We start from the raw sequence: 26,467 nt of genomic DNA, 5'->3' as shown, positions 1-26,467 counted from the left end.
AAGTATAAACCACTGGCCTAGCAGCAGCCCTTGCCTTGGGCCAAGACTGAATGTGGGTGCATCCTGGCAGTCGTGTGTGTGTGTGCGTGTGCGTGCGCATATATGGTCGTTCTCTCCTCCCCCACCCCAAACTCCACATGGTCCAATAATGAGTTGAGAATTCCTGTAGCTTCCTGTTTTAAGCTGTAGTCCAGATGCTGTGTTCCTGCCCAGAGCTCACGGCGTTGCTGCAGAGAATTAAGTGATTCCTCGTCTAGGCATGGGGTGTGGGTTGCTTGGAAAGGTAGCAGGGTCTAGTGGTTAAACAGCCTTAGGGCATGGGTTCCTAAACTGGGGCTTGTGAAGAAATTCCAGGGGGGACGTGAGGTGACCCAGCCCCCTCAACTTTTGCTGGTATTTTTTTGGGAGGGGGGTGTGAAGGTTTCTCAAAAATCAAAAAGGGGGCGTGATGCCGAAAAGTCTGGGAAGCGCTGGCCTAGGGCAAGGGCACTAGGATGCCGCGTCCCACAGTTGGGTCTGACACTGGTTTTCTGCCTGAGCTTAGTTAAGTCACTTCTGCGGTAGCCTGGGGCGTCGGGCTATGCAGGTCCATGGCCGGGCTGGCGCTGAGTGCCTGGCAGTTCAGCGTCCCATGCGACTCGGGGCGGACAGGCTGGAACTGGGGCACATGCAGCTCCCTTCATCTCCCCCCCCCCACCCAGCTGTTACTGCCCCCCCGGGCATGCAGAGGCGGGCCCGGGATCCGGGCCAGAGGTGCTGAACTGCCCTGCGCTGTAGCGACAGCTGCTGGCGGTGGGCGGCGCTGCAGGCAGCTGCGGCCGGCGGCAGCCCCAGGTGAGCGCACGGGGACGTGTCCAGCAGCTGGGGCCGGGAAGCGGCTTCCCAAGCGTAGAGCACCATGGGACTTGTAGTTCTTCCCTTCGAGTCCCTCTGCCCCCGGGGCCCCGTGCTCTTTGCTTCTCATCCCCCGGCCCTCAGACCCGTGCACCGCCCCGGCCAGGAGACTCCCAGGGCTCTGCGCTATTGCCCTGGCCCCACCAACCCCCCTGTCCGGCGGGCAGTGCCACGAGCGGACTGCAATTCCCACAATGCCTGGCGGCCCACAGCGCCTTCCGCTCCGGCTTCGCAAAGCCCCCCGGGCCTTGTAGTCTCCGGGCGCGATTCACTGCGGCGCTTACGCTGTTTCCGCGACGCAGCCCGCTGCGCGGCATGGGGCGCTGCGCTGCGCTGCCGGCGTAAGGCCGCGCTTCTGGACTCCGGGCGGGCTGCGCTCGGGCTGCTCGGGGAGGGGACGAAACAGCTTCCGAAGCCGCCGGGAGCCGCGCGGGGAGCGGGTCAAAGTTACTGCGCCGGGGGGTGCGGGGCCCGGCGCCGAGCAGCCGCCTCCGGCCACGGTGAGTGCCGGGCGGGGGGGCCCCTCCCCTGGAGCCGGGCGGGGGGACCCCCTGTTCCCATGGAGCCCCCCTGGAGCTTGGGCGGGGGGACCCCCTGTTCCCATGGAGCCCCCCTGGAGCCGGGCGGGGGGACCCCCTGTTCCCATGGAGCCCCCCTGGAGCCGGGCGGGGGGACCCCCTGTTCCCATGGAGCCCCCCTGGAGCTTGGGCGGGGGGACCCCCTGTTCCCATGGAGCCCCCCTGGAGCCGGGCGGGGGGACCCCCTGTTCCCATGGAGCCCCCCTGGAGCCGGGCGGGGGGACCCCCTGTTCCCATGGAGCCCCCTGGAGCTTGGGCGGGGGGACCCCCCTCTTCCCATGGAGCCCCCTGGAGCTTGGGCGGGGGGACCCCCCTGTTCCCATGGAGCCCCCTGGAACTTGGGTGGGGGGGTCCCCTGTTCCCATGGTGCCCGGTGGGGGGGACCTCTGTTCCTATGCAGTTCCCCTGTAGCTGGTCCACAGAGCTGCCCTGGAGCTGGGCAGGGAACCCCTCCCTTCCCATGGAGCCCCCTTGGCAGCTGGGCGAGTTTTGGGGGGAAGCAAGGGGGCAGCTGGGAGAGGGGGGCTCTTTGTGAAACCATTCCCTAAAAAGAGGGGCAGCCCCTGACAGCCCAGCCAGAGGGGCTACCCCCCTCGCCATTCCCACCCCAGGCACAGAGGGGAACTGTGCCAGGCTGGTTTGGCGTCTGGGGTAGTGGTTACATTGCCTGTCCTGGCTGGGAATGGGTCCAGGGGCAGTGGGGTAGCTGGGGGTGCCAGGCTGGATTCTTACACAGTCAGTGAGGACTCTCTTCTTGACCTAAGGCGGGAGTTAAATGAGCTGGGCGAGTTTTCAGGGCGAGACAGACGTTTGCTGCTTGAACCCCTCTGACTCTCCTAATCGCCCTCTCAAGTCTTTTAAAGCCCTCCGGACGATTGGGACTGAACAGCTTGGCTTTCGTTGGCAGCTTCTAATTCCTACCCACCTGATGCCTTGCCCGGCCCCATGCTCTTTATTCCTCCCGGTATTTGCTGTGGTTTGTTCTGCTTCTTGTAAACAACCACCACTCCCTTACCTGCTGTGGAGCAAGGGGATGGCTCTTTGCAACCAAGCACAGAGTGCGCAGAGCCACTGGCTTCTCTTCTGCTGACTCCTGGCCATCTGGCAGGAAGAGGAGTTTTTAGCTGGATTGACAAAGTAGATCCTCAAATTGCTGGGCCCAGCTTCTTAACAGCCGGGATAAAACGTAGATAAGAAAACCTGGAGACTGCCCCATATGAGAGCATAGTTCAGTTAATATGGGGCCAACAGGCAGCGCCGCTGAGGACTTGAGGTTATTATTGTTGTATAAATAATTAGACAGCAAGGAGCCTACAGTTATGCTGCCTGTCCCCTTAATATCTCTAACTTGATTTATCATTGGAGCCAGATTACTTAAAAAAAAATTACACGGCAGCAACAGAAATGCCATGGAACCTTAGCAAATCCCTCCCCCTCTAATGAATTTATTTATTAACGCCTTGCACTTCTGTCATGTCCTCCAGTCCGAGTGCTTCTGAAATGGAGACAAATTTAGCCTCCCAATCCTGCTGAGACACAGGGAAGTATTGGTCACGTCGGGTTATATCTAGGAAACAGAGGCACAGTCTAATCAATTGACTGCCCTAGGTTGACTGGTGAATCAGTGGCAGAGGCAGGAAAAGAACCGAGCTAGAACAGGATTCCTGTCGCTATCTGAAGCAGGGCCATGTGTTTGAGTGTTGAAGTGCTGTTGCCTGTTTGTTATATCCACCTGTTGTCACCTGTGTCACGTTGTAAGCTCTGCGGGGCCCATCGTTTTGTAAGGTCTATATAGTGCCTAGCATAGCGGGGCTTTGATCTGTCTTTGGGATCCCCTCCGTGTTACTGCATTACAAATGAGACTTCAGGCTTAAATGCACCCCTGTATGATACAGTGCACATAGCGGGCTCTTACCTCAAACCAAAGCCTTTGTTTTTTAAATAACTTTCACATGCCCTTCTTGCAATCATAGTTGATTTTTACATCTCCTTCACCCTGCTAAACCTGAGAGCAGATTCCATGGAATGGTGGTTCTGTGTACTAGTGGGAAGACACTATTACACGCATCCATGTATAAAAGTGCTTTTTTGGGTATTTCTACACCAGGAGGCTACTTGCGTGCCTGATATTTGGTAGGCTTTTCTCCGCGATATGCACTCTTGCCTGCGAATAACCAAACACAGTGACTGTTTTCCCTACTGCACACGCACAGGGGTGTTATCCACGGCCGGTGGGAGACTGTCACGGTGTCTTCAGTGTGACCTGAGGCCCTGCTATGGGTGTGCTAAGATTTAAGGCCAGGTCAGGCAAAGTGTAGACCACAGCTGCCTTTTAAGACAGACAGGGTGGCCCCATGAATCTTAGGCACCCTGGAATGCAATGCTGCTTATTAACCTGAGTGACCACGTCGCAGTGCAGGTGGGGACCTGGAGTTCGTTGGGCTTGTCTGTTGCGTTAAGGGCAAATCTGGTTGCCATCTGTTCATTGTCTGCATTAGGAGTGGTGTTTTGTAAATGGTCACTGAAATGTATAAGGCCAGGAAATCATCCGCCTTTCATCTTGAGACATGCTGGGGACCAGCTGCACTGAGGCTGCTGGCTGCCTTCCTTTACAGCTGCATTATTGGACCCGCTGGCAGGATAAGCCGTAAGGCGGGCAGGGCTGGGGGAACCGTTTTTGGGGTGGGGGCTGCTGATCCACAGAAAAATCAGTTGGGGGCCGCATATAAGTGAAAATACAAAACAAACACACACAACCAAACCCTCACTGATGTGGCCCCGTACTGAGAAGGAGAAAGACTCCCGCATTCCCCTCCCACACCAGAGCCTAAGGGGGCCCAGCCTAGGAGATTTTGTATGCTCCAGCCCCATGGAGACTGCAGGAGGGGGCGGGGGGAGACTGGAGCACCAGCGTGGGCTCCCCGATGCTGGGGGGGGGGGGCACTGAGCCTCAGGGGCTGCATCCTGGCCTGAGGCGCCCTACCCTGCTGTAGCGGATTGGCTCGTGTCTGAGCGAGCTCTCTCACTGTTGAGCCAACAGGATATTTCCCATTGACTGGCCTGGGACCTGCATCAAGTCCTGTTTGCAGTGTTAAGCGAGGGAGGGTCCAGTACCGTGCTGGGCGAAATGCATCGTCCCCACCCCTGTATGGTGCTGAGCGGTCCCTCTGTACAGATGCGCGCTCCCTGATCCTTATGAGTCAATGTCTCGTAGGCTTTGCTCAGCCACGGACAGTCTCTTGCCTTTGGGGACGTGTGGGCTGGCCCATCGTCCCCCTCCCCTTCCTGCATGTTATGGGGCTGAGAGCCTTTGATTGCGGCGTGGCTGGGTGTCCCTGCAGCGAGGCGGGAGGAGCAGTCTCTCCTATTCTGATGACTTATTCTGCAGTTTAGTTGTACGAGCGAGCCTGCGGGGGCCGCCAGGGCCTTGTCTTTGTAAATGGGAATAAGTCTGAAGCCCCCCTAAAAGGGTCTGAGACCTTGTCAAATCTAGGGGCTAGCTCTGCGCTGCGGAGGTGCAGGATCCCGGTGTCGCAGGGTACGGGTGAATTGTGTGCGCAGGCGGGGGTGTCCTAGGGACGCCTTTGCTCTGAATTCCCCCCGCATTGCTGCCGCTTGCCTGGTCCTTGTGCTCTGCTGGTGTCGGCTCTGTCATGTGGAAAAGGCTTCCCTGGGTGTGTCTGCGCGAGCTTGCTGGGTTGCTCCTCTGTGTGTGTTGGAATCGGTGGGGAGGGCTCTCCTGGTAGGTGCTGCCAGTCCTCTCCCCTGAGCAACGGGCCCCCGTGAGCGCAAGCCGTGTTCCTGTCCTCGAGAGCTCATTGGCTGCTGCAAATTGGCGTCGGTCCACTGAGGTCAGTAGAGCGATGCTAAATCGCTCGCGAAGGGTCTGACGTCTGGCCCCTCGCCTTTGGGGCCTGTGGCTATTTTAAGTTAGGCCTGAACAAAGTGAATAGACAATTTCCTCTCGCCCTGCTATCTGAACCCTGAGCTGGTCTCTGCTCAGTGCCCTGTGTCCCGTTGTGAACTCCTCCGTGCCTGGGGAGAGATGGGACCGTGTGGAGCTGCCGGCATCAAGGCTTAGTATTGCCTGGGGAGCAGAAGGCCGGGGATGGAGTTCAGAACGTTGATTGATCCACGCTCGTCACGTGGGGTGGGAGCAGCAGCTGATAGCCGGTCGATGGGACCAGGGCACCGCGGCTCTGACAAGGACGGGTGAACGTGTCCCGGCTAGGAGACTGCCCCCCCGGACAAAGCAGATCCTGCCGGAAACGTCGGCTACGCCCCGGCTTCGCCTGGGACAAGGAGGAGCGGGGCATCCGAGCAGGCTGCCGGTATATTGAGTGCGGCGTCGCTCTTGACTCCCTCTGGGCTGAAGGGCCATTGCTTGTGGTGTGTTTGGTGATGACGGCCGAGGAAGCCAGGGCAGGGATAGCGGCCGCAGCTCATGCTGGAGAGGTCTGGGTGGATCTCTTCCCTCGTATCAGAGGCTCTGGCACTAGTGGATGTGAAATGCCAGAGTGACTCCCTAAAGCCGCTGGGCGGTGTTTCCTCGCTCTCCGGGGAAGAGCGGCTGCATCTCTTTGGGCTGGGGGAGCGCCGCGGGGGGGGGGGGGGGTGAATCCAGAGAAGCGGGTTACCGCAGCCAGAGGGATTCCCCCGTCTTTGTGGCCTGGGATTGTCCTGCCGCTGGAGCCGTGGTTGGACAGCCCAGATAATGCTTTTCTGTGGCTGGAAGTAGCCGTGGGCTGAGTTTGTCTGGGGGCACCCCGTTTCACTCCCAAATGCCTCAATCCAGCAGGAGGGCCAGGAGAGCTGCTCCCCATGGCAGGCGCCCGTCGGCAGCCTTCCCAGCGCCTCTTGGGCTTTTGGGGTGTCAGCCCATTGCCACTCAGGCTTCCTGGCGGGTTTCTCGTCGCCGCGCATCCTGGGCTTTTGGGAGGAGACCATCATCTCGCTGCCCGGCGGACCGGGAGGCTCCACTTCAAAGGCAGAGGTGCCCTGTCGACTCATCAAATAGTCGATGCAAAATGCCTCGACTATTGGATTAGTCACTTACTTGCAATTTAACGACCCCAATCCACATGAGAAGTCAGGCTGGCCGTGTTGAATGGCCCAGTCCACGTGGGGCCAGGATGCTGGGATTAATGGGTCTCTGCTGTGGGATCAGCAAAGGCCAGAAGTGGCCAGAATCTCCGGTTTTACGCCCTCTTGTGAGAGAGCGACCCCGCCGCCTGCCTGCGCGTACCAGACTCTGAGGGAACCGCGCCATCGGCTGAATGCCAGCCACCGCGTCCTGCAATACCTGGGCACCTTGCTTCTAAGGAACAGCCGTGCTGCTGACAAGCTCATCGCAGGCCCCCCGCTTTGTCTCGGCCCCCTGGTCTGCCTGCTGGAATCCCGCCATGCGGTAAAAGGGGGGCTTGTACGGCTGTATCCTGACCCGCTGTGCCAGGCGACATGTCAGCAGCCTTGTGCGTGTGCAGCGCTGGTAGGAGATGAAATCCGATTCCACCTGGTTTCCTGGGGGCAGGTGGGCTCGTGGGCTGTGCTCGTGCTTCTCCCCGCGTCGGCTCCGCGTCCCCGAGCAGCTGGAGCGTTGACATGGCTGAGGACCTTGCTCTCAGGTCCTTGCCTGTGTCAGTGGTTGGGTGGTTTCCACAGTCAGAGATGCCAGGCAGAGTAGTGAGGCCGTGCCATGCCCCATGCAGCCCCCTGTGCCCACACATGTGCTGGAGGGGTGTACGTGGCTGCGTGTGTCCAAGAGTGATGTGGTGCCTCCATCCCGCTACGGTCACTTACGCTGCCTGTTCTCTGGCCTGTCGGACAGCGTCTTGTTAACCGAAGAGCAAGAGGACATCTTGGAGAGGGGCAGGCACTGTTTTGGGGCTGGCGCTGGAAGGGCCTGAATACTTGGCTGCCTTCTAAAGATACCCTGGAGCTCAGCCACTCGTTGCGGGGCTTGCTTCCGGAGTCCCTGCAAGAGATTCTGTGCCCTGGGTAATGCATGAGGCTAAGACAGGCCGCTCCGGCCATCTGAAGAAGAGGGCTGGGCCCACGAAAGCTCATGATCCCAGCTACGTGTCTGGAGTCTGTAAGGTGCTGCCAGACAGTTTGTTGTTGAAGATTTTCCTGACAGTCTAACCCAGCTCCCCCGCAAGCTTTCAGGCTAAGGTGTTTGCAATGGTCCCTTCATCTCTGAACTTGTGTTGGACAAGTCAGGAGGGTGGGTTGCCCCCTCGGAGACACTTGCAGCATCTCTTGTAAGCAGCTGGCTAGATGCTGTGAGCAGCGCCCATGTCGAGGCTCAATTCGCAGATGGGGTCTGATTTTCCACTCCCTGGGCATCCGGCATCCTGTGCGCCTGGGCCACGTGTCTGCAAAAAAACCTGCTTGCCTGCATGCTGGCTGCCCACTGCACGGGTGTAACTGCCAGCACGTGGGGGAAGACTGGTGCAGAAACGTGTGTGTTAACTTCCCAAGTAAGGGACGCTTCCAGCCTGCTTAATTAGCCTCATCAGCAATGGCTTAATTAGCCTCATCAGCATCCCACTTCTGTTTGTTATAAATTGTGAGGTTCCCCCTTTCTTCTCCACTTTTTTCTGCTCACCAGCAGAAGTGGGTTGTGCCCACATGACACTGTAGATATTTGTCAGTCTCTAAGGTGCTACAGGACTGCTCGTGTTTTTAATAACGCAGCGACCCTCTGACACTGTCACGCTCAAAGAGACCCAGGGAGGCTAAAAGGCCGTGGCCTTGTGTGTTTAATACTCTTCAGTCCACAAACCGGGCGCTGCCGCCATTCCGGTGCCTCCGCGTGCATCACGGCCACTCTGCAATGTAGATGTAAAGAGCCAACAGTTACAAACAGGGGTTCTTTGCAGCTTCATGACGGGGACTCTAATCTCTTTGGGCATCTCCGCTCAGAGGAGCCTGGGAGTGGGTCTGGGCTAGGAGGCAGCTTGTGTTGAATTCAGTTGTTGCATTTGAGAGATGAGAACATGGGGGGGGAAGCTGTTTTCTGCACTAGGATAACAAACATTAACCTTTAACCGTCAATGCTTACAAGGCCTTAATGCTCCTAGGGCACAAGTGCATTTAACCTATTCAGAGGGCTCTGTGTTCCTACGTTTCTAGGCCATGCAGTTGCTAATGGCACGCGAGCCGTGCGGTATAATTAGTCTGTTTCAGTGTTTGAATGGGCAGGCAGGGGGCCCTCCGGAGATCCATGCGTGCGCAGCTCGTCTCCCCAGAGATCCTGCCCTGATGCTGCTTGTAGGAAGCTGCCCGGTGCCCTTATTGCTAGGAGCGTGTTGAGTTTTCTCCGTGCCGCGTTGCCTGAGCGGGCCGAGGCTTTTGCCAGGGATCGGCGCGAGTGGCAGTGGCAGTGATATCAGCAGAAGTCTGTGTAATCCCGAACTGCACCAGAGACTCCTGTCTCCTGTCAAGCTGATGTTGTAAGACGCCCCAAAGCCTTCTGGGAGTTGTAGTTCGGCTGAGTCTGCGAGCTCGGTCAGGGACTGTATTGTATGCATTGGTGGGGCACTCGCGGGCGTGCTGCCTGGCCAGCGGCTTAGTCCCAAGTCCACGCACCGTGCGCTGCTGCCTGGTGGGGCCGATCCCAGCAGACCGTAGCGTCCTACCGGTAGCAGTGCTGGTGCCTCCGGCAGGCGCTGATTTCAGTGGCACGTTGCTGGCTTACGCCCTGCGGATCTGGCCTGTAGAGCGGAAAGCAAGACCCAGGCTACTGGTTCACGCCCCTTTGTTGTGCTGTTCTCATCAGGGCTGGCAGGAGGGTTGTTCCTCCTCCGCGTCCCCCTCCCAGTGCAGTGCGCCCCACCTCTCCTCTTCCCCCCTTCTCCCTGGGGAGCGTCCCGCCTCGCACCCAGTGCCCTGGGCTCTGTGCATGCACTCGTGTGAGCGAAGTGGGGGAGCAGCGGAGGAGAGACCCTTGGCCCGGGGGATAGTGGCTGCACTTTGCGAACCAGGCTTGGGGAACCGGAGATGCCTGAGCAGCTGGCTGGGTCAGAGGCCACCTCCAGACCCAGGAGGGCCAGCAAGTGGCTTTAAGGAGCCTCCTGCTGCTTTGCCTGGAGACACCAGGGTATGTGAGGAGTTCGTTCTCTCTGGGACGCGAGGCCGGCCAAGCTGGCAGCATGGCCAAGGCTGGGCTTGCCCTGACCTTCCCTGGCAAGGGCCCCGGCCAGCGTGCCCTGTGCTGAGAGCAGCCATCTTCCAGCTGGAACTTACCCTGAATGCCGTCCGCTTGCCGGTGCCTCCGCTCCCCAGGGCTTGTAGCAAAGAAGCAGCTCCGGGCGCGGACGGGGGCGCTCAGGCTGCAGGGGCCCCTGGGGCTGGCTCCGGGCGCAGATGGGGGCGCTCAGGCTGCAGGGGCTCCCGTGTCGGTCTGCTGGGGGAGTCTCCGTGTGGCCTTGGGAAGGGGGGCGGGTTCAGCCTGGCTCCCTGAGGCCAGCTCTTGGGGTGATCTTGTCTCCTGGCCGCGTACCGGTATCTCTCTGCCCAGCTCTCTGAGGCGCTGCCGTGCCCCCAGGCTGTGCAGCGCCTTTGTGCCAGGGAGCCGGCCATTCCCTGTCCGACCCCCCTGCGAGTCTGTTGCCCACACCCTGTGCCAGTGCGCCCATGGGCCCCTGCCCAGGCCCCTGCCGGGTGGTCCCTGGCGAGGTGGGCAGCAGCCTCGGGGCCCCTTTCTGCTCGGCGCGGGCTGAAAACATAGCTCTTGTGGGGTGATTCCCAGGCCGGTTGGTTGCCCGACCCGTGTGCCAGAGTGCCCCTCTTTGTGGCGGCCGCGCCCTGAGAGAGGGCTGAGATAGAGGGACTTCCGGGGCCTGGCACATGGGGCCGCATGGCTACAAGCAGCAAGGGGTCCCCAAACAGCTTTCCTGACTACCGGCCTGGCTAAAGGCACCCCGAGAATCTCGGGGCTGGTATTGGGTCAGTTGTGGGCTCCTTCCGCGCCCTCTTCACGGGGCAGCTGCTGATCGCCTCTGTGTGGCCTTTCTCTTGGAGGGAGACCCTTGGTCGTGCTCTGGCCTGACTGCCAGCCCGCTCCCTGAAAACAGCCTTGTCCGTTCCCCATAGGATTGGTTTCTGTGGTCATCACTGCTACCCCCGTGATACTGGTGCGGGTCAAGCAGCCCAGCGCCGGTAGGATGGCTAGAGTCACACCGGGATAAAAGTGCTAGCGTTCCCTGTATAGCTTTTCCCGTGGGACGCAGCCGCTTCCTGCTGGTAGAACTGCCGCCCCAGCCGAGGGCAAGCCTGTTCCCTTAGGGATTCGCTCCCTGCCGAAATCGTTACCCTAGTACGAAACCTGCGTCCTGGTCTGCACGGCTGTAGCTCAGACTCTTCCGGTTATTTGTGGAGGGAGCGGGGTGGGGGGGCGCGGGGGGGGAAGGGACGAACACTCGCACAGGGTTTGGTTATTCCGCTGCCTGTCTTCTTTGCTTTGTTTCTAACGCAGCTATCAACTAACTCCCTGCCTCTCGCGCTCGTCCAGCCTCGCCCTGCCCCAGGCGGGTTCCGGTGGCACCGGCCCCCAGAATCTGGCACCGTGGCTTGGAGTTAGGGCAAGTGAGCGGCTAGTCTGTCCCTCTCAGCGTTGGTCCTAGAGGCCCTGGGGAGGCGGCATGGCTGGTCTGCACAGGCCGCTCGCGCTGCAGGGGCTGCTGCCTGGCTCCCAGAGGGGACTCTCCTGCAGCCAGCAGCGTGGCAGCCAAGTGTGTCTCGTCGGAGCTAGATCCAGGGCTGCCTTGCTAAGGGACAGCGCCAGAGCGCGGGATGCTGGCTCCTTCCTGCTCCGCCCAAATCAGGCTCTTCCAGGCCCTGCCTGAAGCCGCCTCCCTCTGCTGACTGAAACCCTGCGTCTGAGGGCGTCCTTGGCCCAGGCCAGCCAGCGCCTCCCTCGCTCTGTGGCGTGGCCGGCGTGCGGGTCCCGTGCACGCCCCCGCCCTTCGGCGTAGCTCGCGTTTCGTGGAGGCGGGCTGCTCTGGAGCTTCGCTGAGGCACAGCCCAGGCCTGGGGCAGTACCGGTGGGATGGGTCAGGTGCAGGGCAAGGAAAGAGACGCTTTCAAAAATGCCGCTAAGACTTGCTCATCTCGTTGGCTCGGGAGCGCCCACTCCCCGTCTGACGCAGCCGGCCTGGCCTGTTCGGCAGGGCACCGAGGAGGAGCCGGTTCTGTATTCGGGCTGGCCCGAGTGAGCGGTGCAAACCCAGTTTCTCTTGCCGGTTTCTGAGGCGCTGGCGTTCTGGTTGGGTGACTCGGTTCTCTCCGGGTGACTTCTGCGCCTCGTGGCATTACGGCCTGTCAGAGCAGCCGGTGCGCAGGGGGTAGTCGTAAACGGCGGTGAATACAGAAGGCGTCTTTCCACTTTCGTGTCGCTTTCGTCTGGCTTGGCCTTGTTATTGCTCTCCGGCCCGGGGCCCTCATCCGGCCCCTTGGCCATTTTCTTCTGGTCCTCGAGCTCCTGGTGGGGGGCAGGGGTGGGCAGCCCGAGGCTTGCAGGTTGGGTGTGCGGCCCGCGAGGCGTTTTGTTCCCTGTTGCCCATGCGCAGGGCTGCCGGACTCCACTGGTTTCCACCCGGGCAGTGTTTTCCGACCCGTGTTACTCGAGTGACCCGCGTGAGAGAGGGTGAGAGCCGACCGCCCCCCGCGCTGCCTGGGAGAGCCGGGCGCCCCCTCTGCACCCAGTCAGAGCATTGCGACGGGTCCATCCGCCCCCCGCAGGGAGCAAAGCGCCCGCTCCCAGGACCCCGCCGTGGGCACACCCAGCTTGCAGCCCCTGGGCTGAGGGAGGCTGCTCACTAGCCCCGGTTGCCCGGGGCCGGTCTGGAGCTTGCCCGGCTCTGCCTGGCTCCGGGAAGAAGCAGCATGTCTTGCTTCCGATTGGCTCCATGCGCTGTCCCCGCCCCAAGCTCCGCCCTTGCCGCTCCCATTGGCTGGGAGCCACGGCCCAGGGAGCTGCAGGGGCGGCACCGTGCAGGGAGGGGAGCCGGCTGACTTCTCCTGGGAGTAGGAGCCTGGGGAGGGACGTGCCACTGCTTCCGGGAGCTGCTTGAGCAGGCAGGTGCAGCCCTGAGCCTGCCCCCTGAACCCATTCCTGCCCTCCAAATTCCTTGAGCCTGGCCCGGAGCCCCCCTGCAGCTCGCACTGCAGCTGGGGCCCTCACCCCCCATGGGCCAACCTCTGCCCCAGCCCAAGGCCCCCTCCTGCACCCCAAACCCCTCAGCCCCATCACAGAGCTCGCACTGCAGCTGGGGCCCTCACCCCCCATGGGCCAACCCCGGCCCCATCCCAGGGCCCCCTGCTGTACCCCAAACCCCTCAGCCCCATCACAGAGCTCGCACTGCAGCTGGGGCCCTCACCCCCCATGGGCCAACCTCTGCCCCATCCCAAGGCCCCCTCCTGCACCCCAACCCCTCAGCCCCATCACAGAGCTCGCACTGCAGCTGGGGCCCTCACCCCCCCCATGGGCCAACCCCGGCCCCATCCCAGGGCCCCCTGCTGTACCCCAAACCCCACATCTCTGGCCCTGTTCCAGAGCCTGCACCCCCAGCCCCAGCGCAGAGCCCCCTCCCACACCTTCAGCCTCATTGCTGGCCGCACCCCAAAGCCCGACCCCCAGCCGGAGCACTCGCCCTCAGCTGCAGCCCACCCGCAATTTCCGGATCGTTCCCCCCAGGCCATGTCCCGAGGTGTCCTCGGGCAGAGTTTTGCCCACCCCTGCGCTAGCTGCTGGCCCGCCGGCGCCGGACGGAGAGCTGGCGTCAGACGTGGGCACCGCACGGAATCCCGGAGACGAAGCAGATGGCGTGAGAAGACACAGCTTGGTTCTTACTCATGTTTGTGTCTCGCTGCGGCTGTCCAGTGACAACAGCCCTGCCCTGCACCGGCTGGCACAGCCGCTCCCCTCAGCTGTGGCAGGAAAGAGAGACGCTTTGTTCTCTGGCTCGGAGTTAGGAGAAACCTGCCTAAAAAGCGAGGAGGCTTGTGTGCGCCTCATCCACGAAACATGCGCGTCGCGTGCTCTGTGAGGCGAGCCGCTGGCTGGCCCGGATGATCCAGGGCCTGTCACAGAGCGGAGAGGTTCTGGGACCTTGGCTGGCAGAGATTGGACACTCGTTTGTCTCCCCCACCTTCAGGTGGCACCTGGTACAGCAGAGCGGCTCCCGAGCCCCGCCGTGCCAGCTCTCAGGCTATTGTTAACGCCTCGCTCAAAATCCACCTACGATTGGCTAATAAACTGGAAAATACGAGCAGCCTCTCGCACCTCAGTGAAGTGATGGTAATTGGCTCAGAGCACCGGGCTGCTGGGGGGGGGTTGAAATTTGTGTACACTCAGCCCCACTTCTTCGCAGTCGGCTTGCGAGCGTGGTGCTTATTTGGATAAAATGAACTTCCTGCTCATAAATCAATGACAGAAACAGTTGCGGGGATTAGTTGCCACTTAAAAGGACACAGTCAGCTGCTTTCCGTGGCTTTTAATTAGGATTTTGAGCCCTTTTCCAAATCTGGATAATCCTCGCTCTTGAAGTTCGTGAGGCACGCTAGATTGACTGTACCTGATAGACGGCTGCTGTCTAGCCCGGGGTCCTGCTCCCAGCCCTGCTGTGCCCCCGGCTGTGGGGGGAGAGGTGGGCACTGGGATGGGAAAGGGTAACTGGGAAGCAGCACCCGTAATAGGTGATGTTCACTGGTGTTAGTGAACTGAAGGGGCAGGGGGCTGCTGCAGCCCCACCGGGCCCCCCGTGGCGAGCAGAGCTCCCACTCTCCAGAGCAGCCCCTGCCTGTGGGGGGCCACGACAGCCCCCACCCTTGAAACCAGCGAAATGGGATTTTACATCCCCAGTGGACACCTGGGTGGCTTGGCAGCAATGGGCGTAGGCCACGGGGCTGGCTGGAAGCTGCGCTTCCTGTTGCGTGACCTCTCTCTGTACCACGCCCGGCCTCCGCTCCCCTGCGTCAGTGCGTGCAGCGCGAGGGAGGCCTGGCTCCCCTCCCCCTGCAGGGACCCCCAGATGCGGAGCCGAGGGAAGCGGCTTCGTTTGGCAGCATGCCGGGCTCCTCCGGGGGGTGGCTTTCAGGGCACAGCGGGGCGGTTTGCCATTCGGTGCCCCTGCCTCTGATGGAGTCGCTGGAAAAGGATCTTGCTTGGCTGCACGGCCAGAGGTACCTCTCTGCCCCCGTTATGGGATGACCGGGGCTCGTGCTTGCCCTGCCTGGCAGAGGGGCGTGGTGCAGTGTCGGGACGTGGAACATTTTACAGGGGGCATGCTACGGAGAGGCTAAGTGACTTGCCAAGCGTACACGGGAAGCTTGTGGCAGAGCACGGGCTTGAGCGCTGGTCGTTGTCGCGCCAGGCTGGCACCCTTGCCATGAGCCTGTCTCAGCCCTGTTGATGTCCCAGAGGTTGTACAGCAGTGGGGGGCCGCCCGCAGCCGGGTCCTAGGTGCGGCGCACGAGACATTTTGTTTCATTGCCCACGGGCAGGGCTTGCCGGAGTCGGCTGCTTTCTGTCCTTGTGACTGACACACTCTCACTCTCACTCTCAGCGGGTCCCAGCACTGCTGCGAGTCCATCCACCCCCCGCACGCGCTAGGGATGCCAGCGCAGGGAGCCGAACTGTCCTGGGAGACAGTCCTGGGCCCGGTGCGATGGAGGCCGCTCATGCAGCCCCCTCACTGGCCTAGGTTGCCCATGGCGGGTGTACAGGCCTTCTGGGAGTTTGCACGGCCTTGTAACCAGTGTTCTCTCAAGTTTTGTATGTCCATGTGCAGAAGGAATTTTGTTTTGTGCACCAATATGGAAATGGTGCACGACATGTCACCTCCCTATTGGTGCACAGAGCACAATTTGTTCTGTACACGGCAATGAGGGGTTTGGGATATGGGCTGAGGGTTGGGGTCCGGTGTGAAGGCTGGGGGGGGGCGGGATCTGGAGTAGAGCTGAGGATGTGGGGTTCGGGGTACGGGCTGAGGGAGGGTGTGCAGGGGTGAAGGCTGGGGGGCGGGAGCTGGAATGGAGCTGGGGATGTGGGGTTTGGGCCGAGGATGGGGGTGAAGGCTGGAGGACGGGAGCTGGGGTGAAGTTGGGGATGTGAGGTTTGGGGTGCAGACTCACTGTAGCAGCTTTGGCCAGGAGAGAGGCAGCGCTCTGGCGCGGGCACAGCTCTGGTGAGGCTGTGTCAGGCTGGCAGAGCGGCGCCTCTCCCGGCTCCAGCACGTCTGTGCTGTGGGGGAAACATGCAGAAAGTGCCTGTGCCCCCAGCCTCGGAGAGGGGCTTTTCCCTGGCCGCAGCAGCACTTGGGCAGGGCTTCGGCGGCTGCACGGCTCGGACCCTGCTTGTAACTGCTCCAAAGCTGTCAAAGGCCTGGTGCCCTGGGGCGCAGAGCCAGCGGCTCTGGACCGGACCTGTCCTGCAGGCTGCGCTGGGGGAACAGGCAACGAGAGCTTGGCTGGTCCTCACCCAGGCCGCCCGTGGGCTCCTGCCGCTGCCAGGAGTGCCATGGGGCAGGGGAAGAGGAGAGGGCGTGGGGAGGTGGCGATGGGGTTGTGATGGGGAGGGGTGATGTGGGTGCGAGGGGGGTGGGAGATGGAGGGGTGGGAGGGAAGGCTTGTGGGGGTCTGTGATGGGGGTCTGTGATGGGGATAACTTCCTTCCAAAAGTCAAATCCGTTAGTTTTGAAACCCGTGTTACTGTGGGTGGATCCGCGCTTCCCTGGGCGGACGGTGCTGTCCCGCAGCTTCCCACGGCCAGGAATTCCCGCGTTCGCGTTCTCCCCCCCGCCATGTGAAGCGCTCCGTGGCCTGTCCGCCCGCGCACTGGTGTGTCTCACACCCGTTGTTTGCCCCTCCCTCTGGGCGCCTTGGGCACCGTGGCCATTTCACAAACCAGCGAGCGCGCCGTCCACAGCTGTGCTGCCAGGAGGGAGTGAGCGCGCTGGCCATGCCGCCGTGGCACTCGCGTTCCTTTTTAACCCCGCCGCTCGCTTTGCTCACGGGCCGAGGCAGCGTTGGATTAGGCCTTTCCCTGACCACCCCTGCGCTAGGCCCAGCTCTGCACTCAGCTGAACCGAGGAGCTGCCCAGCGCGGACGCCACCCTGCCCTAGCTCGTTTGCCAATACTTTAACCGATCGATTCCTGCTTGGTGCCGAGAGGCCCGCCCAGGTGCGGGATTCAGTGCTTTGCCCAAAGCCGTCTGACTGCACAGTGCTGACCAAAAAGAAGCCCAGAGAGCTGCAGACGGCTACAGCTTAGCCTGGTTATCCTGCCCCTATTTATAGATCCTTTCCTTCGCCCAGCGCCACCCACGGCAGAGGTTTACTGAGCAGCGTTAACCCAGGATTCCACCCTCTCTGCTCCCAAAATACATTGGCATTCCGGGGGGCTGGTCACCCTTCCAGGAGCGGGCCTGGAGGGGCAGGGCAGCAGCGTGTCTTCCACCTGGCAGCGACGGGGGAGCTGGAGCTTGCATGTCCCCGAGCCCCCCTTTTCTGGGTGGGGCAGAGGAGCGGCTTGCCCGGTTCAGCTCCGGTGAGCTGCTGAGGAAATGGTTTTCTGTGAAGCTGCTGAGTTGCTGTATCTGGTTGTGCAACGCTGTGCTCAGAAGGGGTTTTAACCTCGTCCTTCCTCCTCCGGCTTTGCTCGTGTGCTCGCTTGGCGAATCTCTGGTGTCTGCTGCCTTTGGAGCGCGATTCCCATTTCCCCTCCGGGATTCTGGTGTTCTCAGGCAAAACAAGTTGTAGCCTGCTAGCCCTGTAAGTCGTGCGCTAGACACTTCAGCGGGGGAGCCAGGCTGGCTGCTGCAAGGTAGGGAGAGAGGCGCTGTTGAGACCATCAAAGGCTGGGGCGGAAGGTTAAGGTTTTTTCTAGGTGCAAAACGGAGCACGTCTCCACTCTGACCCCTTTCAAATGAACACACAATCTTTGGAGGAAAGGCCTCTGGATGTTAAGTATCCCTGTTTAATCCACTTCCCTCCCCACCCCCCAACTGGGAAAATACAGCTTCTCACAGATTAACTACTCGTGGCCGTTACTGCAGAAAAAACCAAGGGGCTGTTTTTGCTAGTCCCCCAATAATCAAAGAGTTGGCTTGTGACGGTGGCCTTTTGGTGATGCAAATGCGCAGACGCCATCTGGGCCAGTTAGGGAGTCAAAATAAGGAAGGACAAAGACATTGGTATCGTCGGATTGTTTTTTAAGCTGATCATTACAGTGCATAGGGAATACAGAAGAAATCATTACAAGGCAGTTAAGAATGTCCGTGTAATGACTAATGCATTTAGTTTTGGTGCTAAGCTCCTAGCTAAACTGCACCTATCGCAAGAGCTCCAGTGTTCGGGGGCCTGCGATCCGCCGAGGCCTTTCTTGATCCCCTGGAACTAACCTGGGAATGAAAAACTGCATTTCACAGTCTTTGTTTCAGCCTTTTATTGCACTAAGCAGCTTCTTCATGAAGGTCTTGCTACAATTCATTCGTCTCTGCAATTCCTGGTGGGTAATTGAATACGCTCCGCTGTGCAGTTTTCCCTCCTTGTTTCTTCTTCTTTTTCCTCTGACAAGTGTTCCCTTGATCCTTGTCCTTCTTACACAAATCCAGACTGTCAGATCTTTTTTTCTTAAGAAAAGACATGTGGAGACACACACACACACGCACACACAAACGTAACATCTTCTGTAGACCAAAGGAGAGAAAATATTCCTATACTTCCAGCTTGTGGCGGTCTGCTGCAGTAAATTGGAAGAACAAGAAAGAATTAGGACTGCCTGTTCTATTGTTGTGGAACGTTTGTTAGAAGGGGAGTAAGTGTTTTACGTTGCGTTCTGCTGTGGAAAATTTACCAGCCTAGGCACAAAATCTTGCCAACGCTTAAAAAAAAATAGAAACTTGTATTCTCTCTCTCTCTCTCTCTCTCTCTCCCCTCCCGCTGCCCCTCCCCTTGCCCTGGAGAAATGGACAAGTCCTACTTTTCAGGGTTGACTTAATTGGCACGTCAGATTTTTAATTAGAGTTTGGGGCCTTCAGAAAACCCTTTCTCGACTCCTGCTTCCCACGTGCTGTGCTTCGGGGGTTGTGATTGGGTCGCTGTGCTTTATCCTTAGACCCCTGTAGTAATGGCCGTCCTCTGTGTTTGGCTCTGCTGGTCCCCGTCCACCAGCTGTGCGCCCTGGTGGGTTGGGAAGAGCGGAGTAGGAGGCAGCGGGCATTGCCACTCCCAAGTCTCAGTTGGCAGACTGGTACAGCTGCGCCCCCACGTTTGGGAGCCAGGGGTCTGTGATGTGACGCCACCTGCAGATTGGGATGGACTGGCCTGTTAACCCAAGCCCCCCGTCCCGGCGTGGGTTGGAGCTCTGGCTCAGAGTTGATGAGCAGGCGTGGGGTGGTGCGCTCGATGTCATACCTTGTTTCTTTCTCTTCTCTTCCTTTCCTTTTTTTCCCTTCCTTTGATCAGAACCGACCTCCCTTTCTCCAGTGTTGGGATCTTTCCGCCTGTCCATGCCGCAGCGTCTCGCCCCTTTCCGTCGGCTCGGACCTAGCCTAGGATAAATCTCGCTGTGGTCTGGGTAGGGGGGATCCATGGGGAGCTCCGCCTCGTCGCTGGCCGCGGAGACGGAGTCGGACCATGGCTTCGCTGGCCCGCCCTACCCGGGCCACCCGGCTGCGAGCTGGTATAGGAGTAGCCATGGTGGCCCTGTCTGGGAAAGTGCCCTTATAACACGGCAGCATCAGCACTTCCAGCACCGGGCACGAAGGTAAGAAAGGGGAAGAAAGCTACTTGCATACCTCTCAGCTGTGCCCTGAAGACAGGACAGGACCTTTGGGGCTAAATTCTCTTCTGCCCGGCTACTGAGGCAGCTTTCGCAAGGCCACAACGTGGTCCACTTGAAAATTGGGGCCAAATTCCTATTGAAGTCAGTAGAGCCCGGCTGTGTCCTTTTAAAGAGCAGCTGATGTCTTGAGGAAAATCTTCCGCGTGTCGATCCCAAATGCCCCTGCTCCGTTACAGGCTCTCGATTCCTTTCAGAATTCGCACTGCCCCTGCATTCACGGCCCCTCTTCTTTCTCGGCCCCTCCCAGCTGGCGGCTCTAAAAGTGCCGGGAGTTGCACAGATGGAGGATTATGACTCCGGGTTGGTGGGGATAAGCAGCAAGAGTCCACGAACTCCTAAGAGTGCGAGATGCTGTTTCCGTGCTAATGCCCTTGCAAGAAAGAACAAGGGGGAAATAAAAATCACCCGCCAGAAAACACACCAGCTGCAGAGACAATTACCTCCAAGGGGAACTCGTCCCCCACCCCCAATCCCCCCGCTCCAATGAAATCCACAGCTCAAACTGCGGCTTAATCGCGCTACGTCCCCCTCTCTTCCCGGGAGCGGCTTGCAATTCAGATTTTTCCTCCTATTAGGCGGCTGGTGTCCTATATTTAGTCTCTTGCAGGTTGAGAGGTATGTTAAAAGCATCTAACAGTGTGCTGCCCGGGGGCCGGGGCTATAAAGGCTGCTGTGGTTTGTGCTTATAATATTTGAGCCGCTGATTAATGCTTGCTTTTTATAGCGTCTCGGCTTGCAGGGTGACGGTACCTGCCTGAGGCTGTGTACAGGCCGTAGGAGTAGCCGCTTGCTTCCGAGCATCTCTGAGTGCTCTGGCACTGCTTGCTGTGATGCCCGTGTTTGTGTGTGTCGTGTACCCCTCTCTCGCTTGCTGCTGTACGCCCCTGGGAGTTTCCGCCCTGTTTTGTGCCACCTGGGTCTTGCTGGCACAGACCCGGGGAGAACCCAGGGCAAATAACTTTGTGCTGCTCTCCTTCGCCGCTCTGCCGTGTGTTGCCTGTCGAGCTGGCAGCTGTGCAACTTAATCAGCTGTCACGTCTGCTCTCCACATGGGACTGGATTCCCAGGGTTTGAAAAGGCCTGTCCTGCACGCTGCGGCTGGACCCCTCTGGCCATGTGGAGATCTCCAGTCTCTACCGCCTGGCTCAGTGCAGTGGCGGATCTCCCCCTGGCTTTCCCGCTTTCAGCTTGTCTGTGCTGCACGTCCAGGGGCTGCAGCGGGATTTCCAAACCTCCCGCAGGGGAGCAGCACAAACTGCTGCTCCTCTTCGGGCCGAGACTGCTCAGCGGCAGGAGCCAGAGAGGCAGGGGCCGGGGCCGTGGGCCCACCCGATACCGACAGGCTGCGAGTGCTGCGCTCGGAGGAGCACCGACTGGCCCAGCCCAGTGCAGCACGGCATTGGGACTGCGAAGGTTGGGGATGGTGCACTAGGGGAGCCCGGAGCATGGATGTCAGTTCCCTGCCGGGTGAGGCCTAGTGGCTGTGGTGTTGGAGAGCAGGAACAGCTGGTTTCCGAGCAGATAAAGCTGGTGCCTTGGTGGAGTTTTCTGTGTGTTTCCTGCTAGAGGAGTACAGAAATAGCCCCCTTCCAGGTACTGTGGCTCTGGCAGGCAGAAGCTGGATCTCCAGTTGTGATTCACCAGCGAGTTAGTGTGTGGGAAGAGCTGGCTTTTAGGCAGCGCTTGCAGAGCTAGGACAAGCCCGCGGAAAGTAGACAGCCTTTCAGCCCCTGCATCCAAGTGCCCCCAGCCCCCCCCTCGAGGCCTGCGGAGCAAGAGAAGGCTCGTCTGTCTCCAGAGCAGGGCGGAGGAAGACGCTCTTCGAAACGGAGAGCAAATCCCAGCGCTCGCCTTTGCGTGTCCTGCTGGCTGGAGCCGAGCGGAGCAGGAAGGAAGCAGGGTGCTGTACGGTCGCTGTACGGCGGGAGGGGAGCTCTAGGCTGGACTGGACTTTGCCTGTTGATTTCCTGCCTGAGCTGAGAATACAGCACTCTGTGTAGCCAGGACTCTGGCCTGTGAATGAACAGGGAGCTGGCTCCTCACAGCAGCGTGGGAGGTGCGATGGGGACGCCCGCGTGTAGCCGAGCGGTGACGGACAGCGGGTGCGGACTGGAGGGAGGAAAGGTTCCTACTCGTGAGGCAGGCAATGTGTGCAAAGGTGCTATCATGCAGATGGGCATGCCTGATGTTTGGCGTTCCCTTATACTCAAGACAGAAGAACATTGGGGGAAAGAAAGGGCTGGCTCTGTGATGAGGGGGCTGGTTTTGAAGACCCTGCTCTGCATGCGTGATGATGGGCAAATCAGTGAGCCTCACCGTGCCTCAGTTTCCCCTCAGAGAGAGGGGGTGACCATGCTGCCTTGCCTCCCTGGGAGATGTGAGGCTGAGTGGCTAAAGCTAGTGTAGTGCTGGGGGCTACGCAAGCTCCTTGGATTAAAATCTGGAAACCCCTGAGGTTCAAGGCTGTTGCTTTATCACCTGAACAAGGACTTCAGTTCTCAGTGTGCTTTCAGGAGCTGGGTGCAAACACCAGACCCGTGTATTAGCCTGGAGTTGCCTTCGCCTGTGACGTCAGCTCGCCGTGGAAGCTCAAAGGAGTCAGGCCGGGTGAGGCCGAAGAGGAGAGATTTCTTGGTGGCTTTTCAGGGTGCAGGTTCTATCAGTAATGAGCTAGAGTGGGTGTTAAAAGGGCTCTGGGCTGTCTTTGGAGTGCGACTTGAAAGCGGTGGCTTGTCAGATCCTCAGGAGTTGCTCACAAGCAGAGAGGTAAAAACACTCCTGCCCTGGCCCTGTTCAGACTGGTGTGATTGCATTTTGCCTCTCTGAAGCCCCCTGTGGTTGCATACGGGTATGGTACCTTCTGTGCTCACCTGTTCCTTGTGTTGCTAGGTGCTGTTAAACAGCTGCCATGTTCCACCCCAGAGCTGATCGCATGTTAGTGGTTTCTGAGGGGCGCGTGTGTAGACACCTCGCGAAGCACGGTGGGTGGCGTGCGCTGTAAAAACACAGTGAGTGTAACTCTGGTTTTGTCAGTTGGGTTGCTAAACTTCCTCTTGAATGGTGCAAACCCAGGATGTGTGGGGAGGTTCCGTCAGGATGTCAGGTGTATGCAACTCCTGGTTGCGCCAGCCAAAGCCATTGTGTACATGGGAGATCTGGGATTGGCAAACTGCTTCCAGCCCTCTGTGGCCTGGCTCTCCTTCCTGGGGAGGTGTGGCCGGAAGCCCTGGCTCTCCGGTGACTCAACGATGTGTCGGCGTTGCCGCAGATCACGCTGCTGGTTGCCACGTGTGGAGCCAGGAGGAGAGACCCTCCCTCCCAGCCCATGATGGCACAGACGTGGCCTAGACATGAGGCCAGGGGCTCCCCTCCTTCTCTGCTGCCTTCTGGGCTGCCGTGTGCCGGATCCCGGTGGAACGCTGCATCCAGCCAGCCTCGGCAGCAGCCTGGCTCCGGGCTTGGCTGTTCTTCCCTCTGGGAATCGCCCTGCGGATGAACTTGGGCTGGGTCCTGGGGAAGTAAGTCTGCTGCCGGTTTCCAGGGCTACCGTGTGGGGGGAACGCTGGATTGTAACCCTCGGCGTGCCAGGCCTCTCCGGAAGACTCAGGAGCAGACGGCGATGGTCGGAGAGGGGCCCCCGGCTGCTGTGAGCCCCCCCAGCCATTCAGCAGGACACTGGTGACAGTGGTGCGATCGCTCTGGAGAGCGACAGGCCCAGTTTGCACACACAGGGAGCAGCAGCAGCTTCCCGCCTGAGCTGCCCTGCCAGTATGCCTGGGGCAGGAAGGGGGGGCCGGGGCCGGCCCGGGCAGGCCGTGGCTTTGCTGCTGGTGGCGGGGTTACACCTGGCTGTCCTGGAAAACCCACTGGGCCACTGTCTTACTCATGGGCCACGGCAAAGCGGGACACCCGGATTCCTGTGCACAACATTGCCTGAAAGGGCAGGCCCCAAGGGTCCGTATCATCCCCATATGATACAGTCACTTCCCCCCGACTTCCTGGTGCTCCCCAGCTCTCTGACAGTATCCCCGTGCTCTTCAGAGGGGCGGCAGCCCAGAGGTTCTGCCTGGCAGGCCCTGGGATCACGCAGCCACTCGGCTTTGCTGCCTGCCCCTCCCCATCTCCAGCCAAAGCAGTTTCCTGTCCTTGCGCATCAGTTCGCGGCTGGGCCAGGCCCTGCGTCACTGCCCGGAGGAGAGGAACCCTGCCGCTGTGGCTGCCTGAGCCCCTCCGGAGGCGTGCGGCGCGGTCGGGGAGGGCCGGGTGGCCGAGGGCGAGGCCCACGTGGATAGCCGCATGTCCTTTGAATTCCCACAGGCTGTCACCGATTCGGGCGGGAACCCGAGAGCGGAGCAGGCGGGGACCTTCCTGGGGCAGGATGCGTGTGGCTGGGTCCCGCCCGGGGAGCTGCTGTCAGCAGACGCTGGCCACTGCTCCGGCCCAGGCCGAGTGGGCGGGGTGGCTCTCCCGGACGTGGCACTACCAAGCGCCTAGGTCCCCTCGGAGTCCGTCCGAGACCAATGATCCGCGGCGTGGCTGGTCCGACGGGACGGGAAAGCCGGGAGCTGGCCGACTGCCTCGTTGTTGTTAAAACACAGGTCTGGCGCATGGTCTGATCAGCCTCGCTGAGACCTGGCAAACTCGCACCAGCATCTAGCTGTTCAAGGCATTGTTTTCGGTGCCTTTCCGAGCCCGGGCTTTCAGCAGAGTTGTGACGCAGGCTGGCTGGCGAAGCCAGATGCTAAGCAAAGGACTGGGTGGGGGGTAGGAACGTGAAGGAATGGGAGAGGCAGGGGTGAGATCACATGGGGGAAGGGGGCCTGGAGTGACATGGGGTGACAGTTTGGCAGCCCAGGTTGTGGCTGAGATGTCGCTGAAGCCAGTCGAGGGGGCTACGTGATCTGGTCGGTGGTGTCGTGCTGGGTTACAGGCCCCGGGACCAAGGAGGGCAGAAGCTCTGATGAGACAGCTGTGGGCAGACAGCTGCTGCCGCTGCTCCTGTGCCTGCAAAAGCCTTCCCTTGTGAGGAATCCCGGGGGGGGGGGGGGGGACCAGCCTCTCCCCTCATCATTTGCTTTGCCAGCTCGACCTGATTTCCAGCATTTGGTTTGCATGGACTCACCCTGGCTCCCGTCAGCACCTTTTCCTGCCGGCGTTTATCATGACCTGTGAACGGGCGCGTGCCGCCCCACTAGCCTCGCAGAGCCAGCCGTGCAAGGACGGCGGGGCCAGTCCCCACGGGGCGTGTTCTGTGCGAAGGGGGCAGGGTTTACATCTTCTGTCCCCGATTCTCCTCTCTCCCCTGCCAACGGGGAAGTTGCACTGCTTACCCCAGCGCCGGATTTGGCCCTTCCTGCCTCTAGTGTGTCAGAGCCGCAGGCCCGGGAGGGCTAAGCCCGAGTCTGAGGCAGAGTTTCCACCTGTCGCAGTGAATTACGCCCCCTCCACTGTCCTGTGCCGGAGAATTGCTGCTTTGAGTTCGCAGAGCAGCTGCGGAGCTGCCGGCCACTCCCTGCCCCCATCCGCAGGGGAGGCCCAGGCTGGCTGCAGCGTGGCAGTGGCAGACAATTTTGTGCTTTGTTGCACTTGTCTGCTAGGCCTAAGCCCCCTGGGGCGGGAAGGGAGGGAGATCCAGGAGCCGAGGCAGGGCCCAGAGAGGCAGGGCCCAGAGAGGCAGGGGCAAGGAGGAGGGGGCAGGCCTGGGAAAGACGCAGGGGCAGCGAGGAGGCGGGGCCAGGAGGGAGGCTGAGCAGTGAGGAGGCGGGGCCAGGAGGGAGGCTGAGCAGTGAGGAGGCGGGGCCAGGAGGGAGGCAGGGCCCGGGGAGGGCGGCGGGGGCTCTAAATACTGATGCCCCTCGGTGCTCAGGCATCCCCAACAATCCGCTCTGCCCAGACCCAAGACGAGGCCGCAGAGTCCTAAGATCAGTGGCCAGGACAGGCGGATCCATGGACGACAGGCCCCCCTGTCATCAGGCCAACCCCAACCCCCCGCCCAGCCCTTTCCCAGCAACTGAGGCCCGGGGCCTGCAGCCCACAGCCCAGCCCTCCAGCGACGCCATCCCCAGGGGGCACAGAGGGGGCAGCAGAGCCCAGCCGGGACCCCCCGGCCCTTGTCCCTCACTGGAGCCGCTAGTGCCGTTTGTGTGTCGCGCTCCCGCTCGAGGTCTCGGAGAAGCCTGGGGCCACCGGAGCCCAGCGATCTCTGCAGCAGGCGGCTAATAGGCCAGCCTGCCTCACATCCAGAGATGCTGTCGTGAGCACAGACGTGCTGGGCTCCTTCCGGACAGCTGGCCCTGTGGGAGGGAGGTGCTGAGCATCTCTTCCGGCCCCAGGCCCTGTGCGCACCCCCCTTAAACCGAAACTGGGATCTGGCACCGCCCCAATGGCTGCCCCTGGGGCTCCAGGCCCAGGTACAGACGCTGTTGGCAAATGGCTTTGCAGCTCCGGACTACGGCCCTTGGTACCCGGCGCAGCTCTCTGTGGGACAGCCGGCGCGGCTGCGTGGTGCGCTGCCTTTTGATTTGAGCACACAGGCTTCGCTTCCCGCCCTCTTATCGAAGGACACTTTGACTTTACTTCCTTCTCAATATCCTCGTCGGCAGCTGAGCCAGCTTTCCGCAGCGTTGCAGATAAGCAAAGCACCTTTCCCCTGCGTTCCCCCTGGAACTCTTGCTGCGCCCTCCCAAATGCACCCAAAGCCGAAGCTAGAAATCGTGGCCTGTTCCAGGGGTGCACGGTGGGCTCGGTTCTCTCCGGGGCTGTGAAATCCCAGCTGAGCAGGCTCTGCTCTGGCTGGGCCCGCCCGGTGCTGTGCGCCCTTGGGCACCCCGGGTCCTTGGAGCCCTGCAGGGTCAGGACAGTAGAAACGGCTCCAGTTTTGGCGCATGGGTTCTGGTTCCCATCAGCTCTCGTATTCACGGGCACTAGGTTTCCAACAGGGTATTTTTTCCAGATGCCTTTTAAAGAACTCTCCTCAGGGATACGTGTGTTCCAGGGTTCCCAGCTCCAATGCTTTCACAGAGCCAGGGAGAGAGATTTAGGCCTTGTCCACCCCAAAGTTTCACTGGTCCAGCTAAATTGGTGTAGAAACCAGTCCCCTGGCCAGCCCCGCTCCCCAGTGATCAGTTCCTCCCTAGCCAGCCCTGCT

The 26,467-nt window shown here is 60.4% G+C and overlaps 1 protein-coding gene across 3 annotated transcripts in view; it reads left to right on the top strand.

The window, feature by feature from the left end:
* Nucleotides 1-1,234: 1,234 nt before the first annotated feature.
* The window catches only part of CAPN15 (calpain 15), a 44,461-nt gene continuing 19,228 nt past the window's right edge, over nt 1,235-26,467 (top strand). For 2 of the 3 annotated variants that reach the window (XM_089782207.1, XM_075899054.2), the window contains exons 1-2: nt 1,271-1,394; nt 18,942-19,242. In XM_089782207.1, the coding sequence (XP_089638333.1) occupies nt 19,067-19,242 (176 nt within the window). In that variant the 5' untranslated portion in view covers nt 1,271-1,394; nt 18,942-19,066. Of the gene's footprint in view, nt 1,395-18,941; nt 19,243-26,467 lie in introns of all 3 variants that reach the window. The other variant, XM_089782204.1, reaches the window with a different exon arrangement.

The sequence above is a fragment of the Pelodiscus sinensis genome, chromosome 15, assembly GCF_052426305.1.
Source record: "Pelodiscus sinensis isolate ZL-2025 chromosome 15, ASM5242630v1, whole genome shotgun sequence".
NCBI classification, from domain to species: Eukaryota; Metazoa; Chordata; order Testudines; family Trionychidae; genus Pelodiscus; species Pelodiscus sinensis.
Note: the sequence above shows the minus strand (reverse complement) of the source record. Positions and strands in the feature narration are given on the sequence as shown.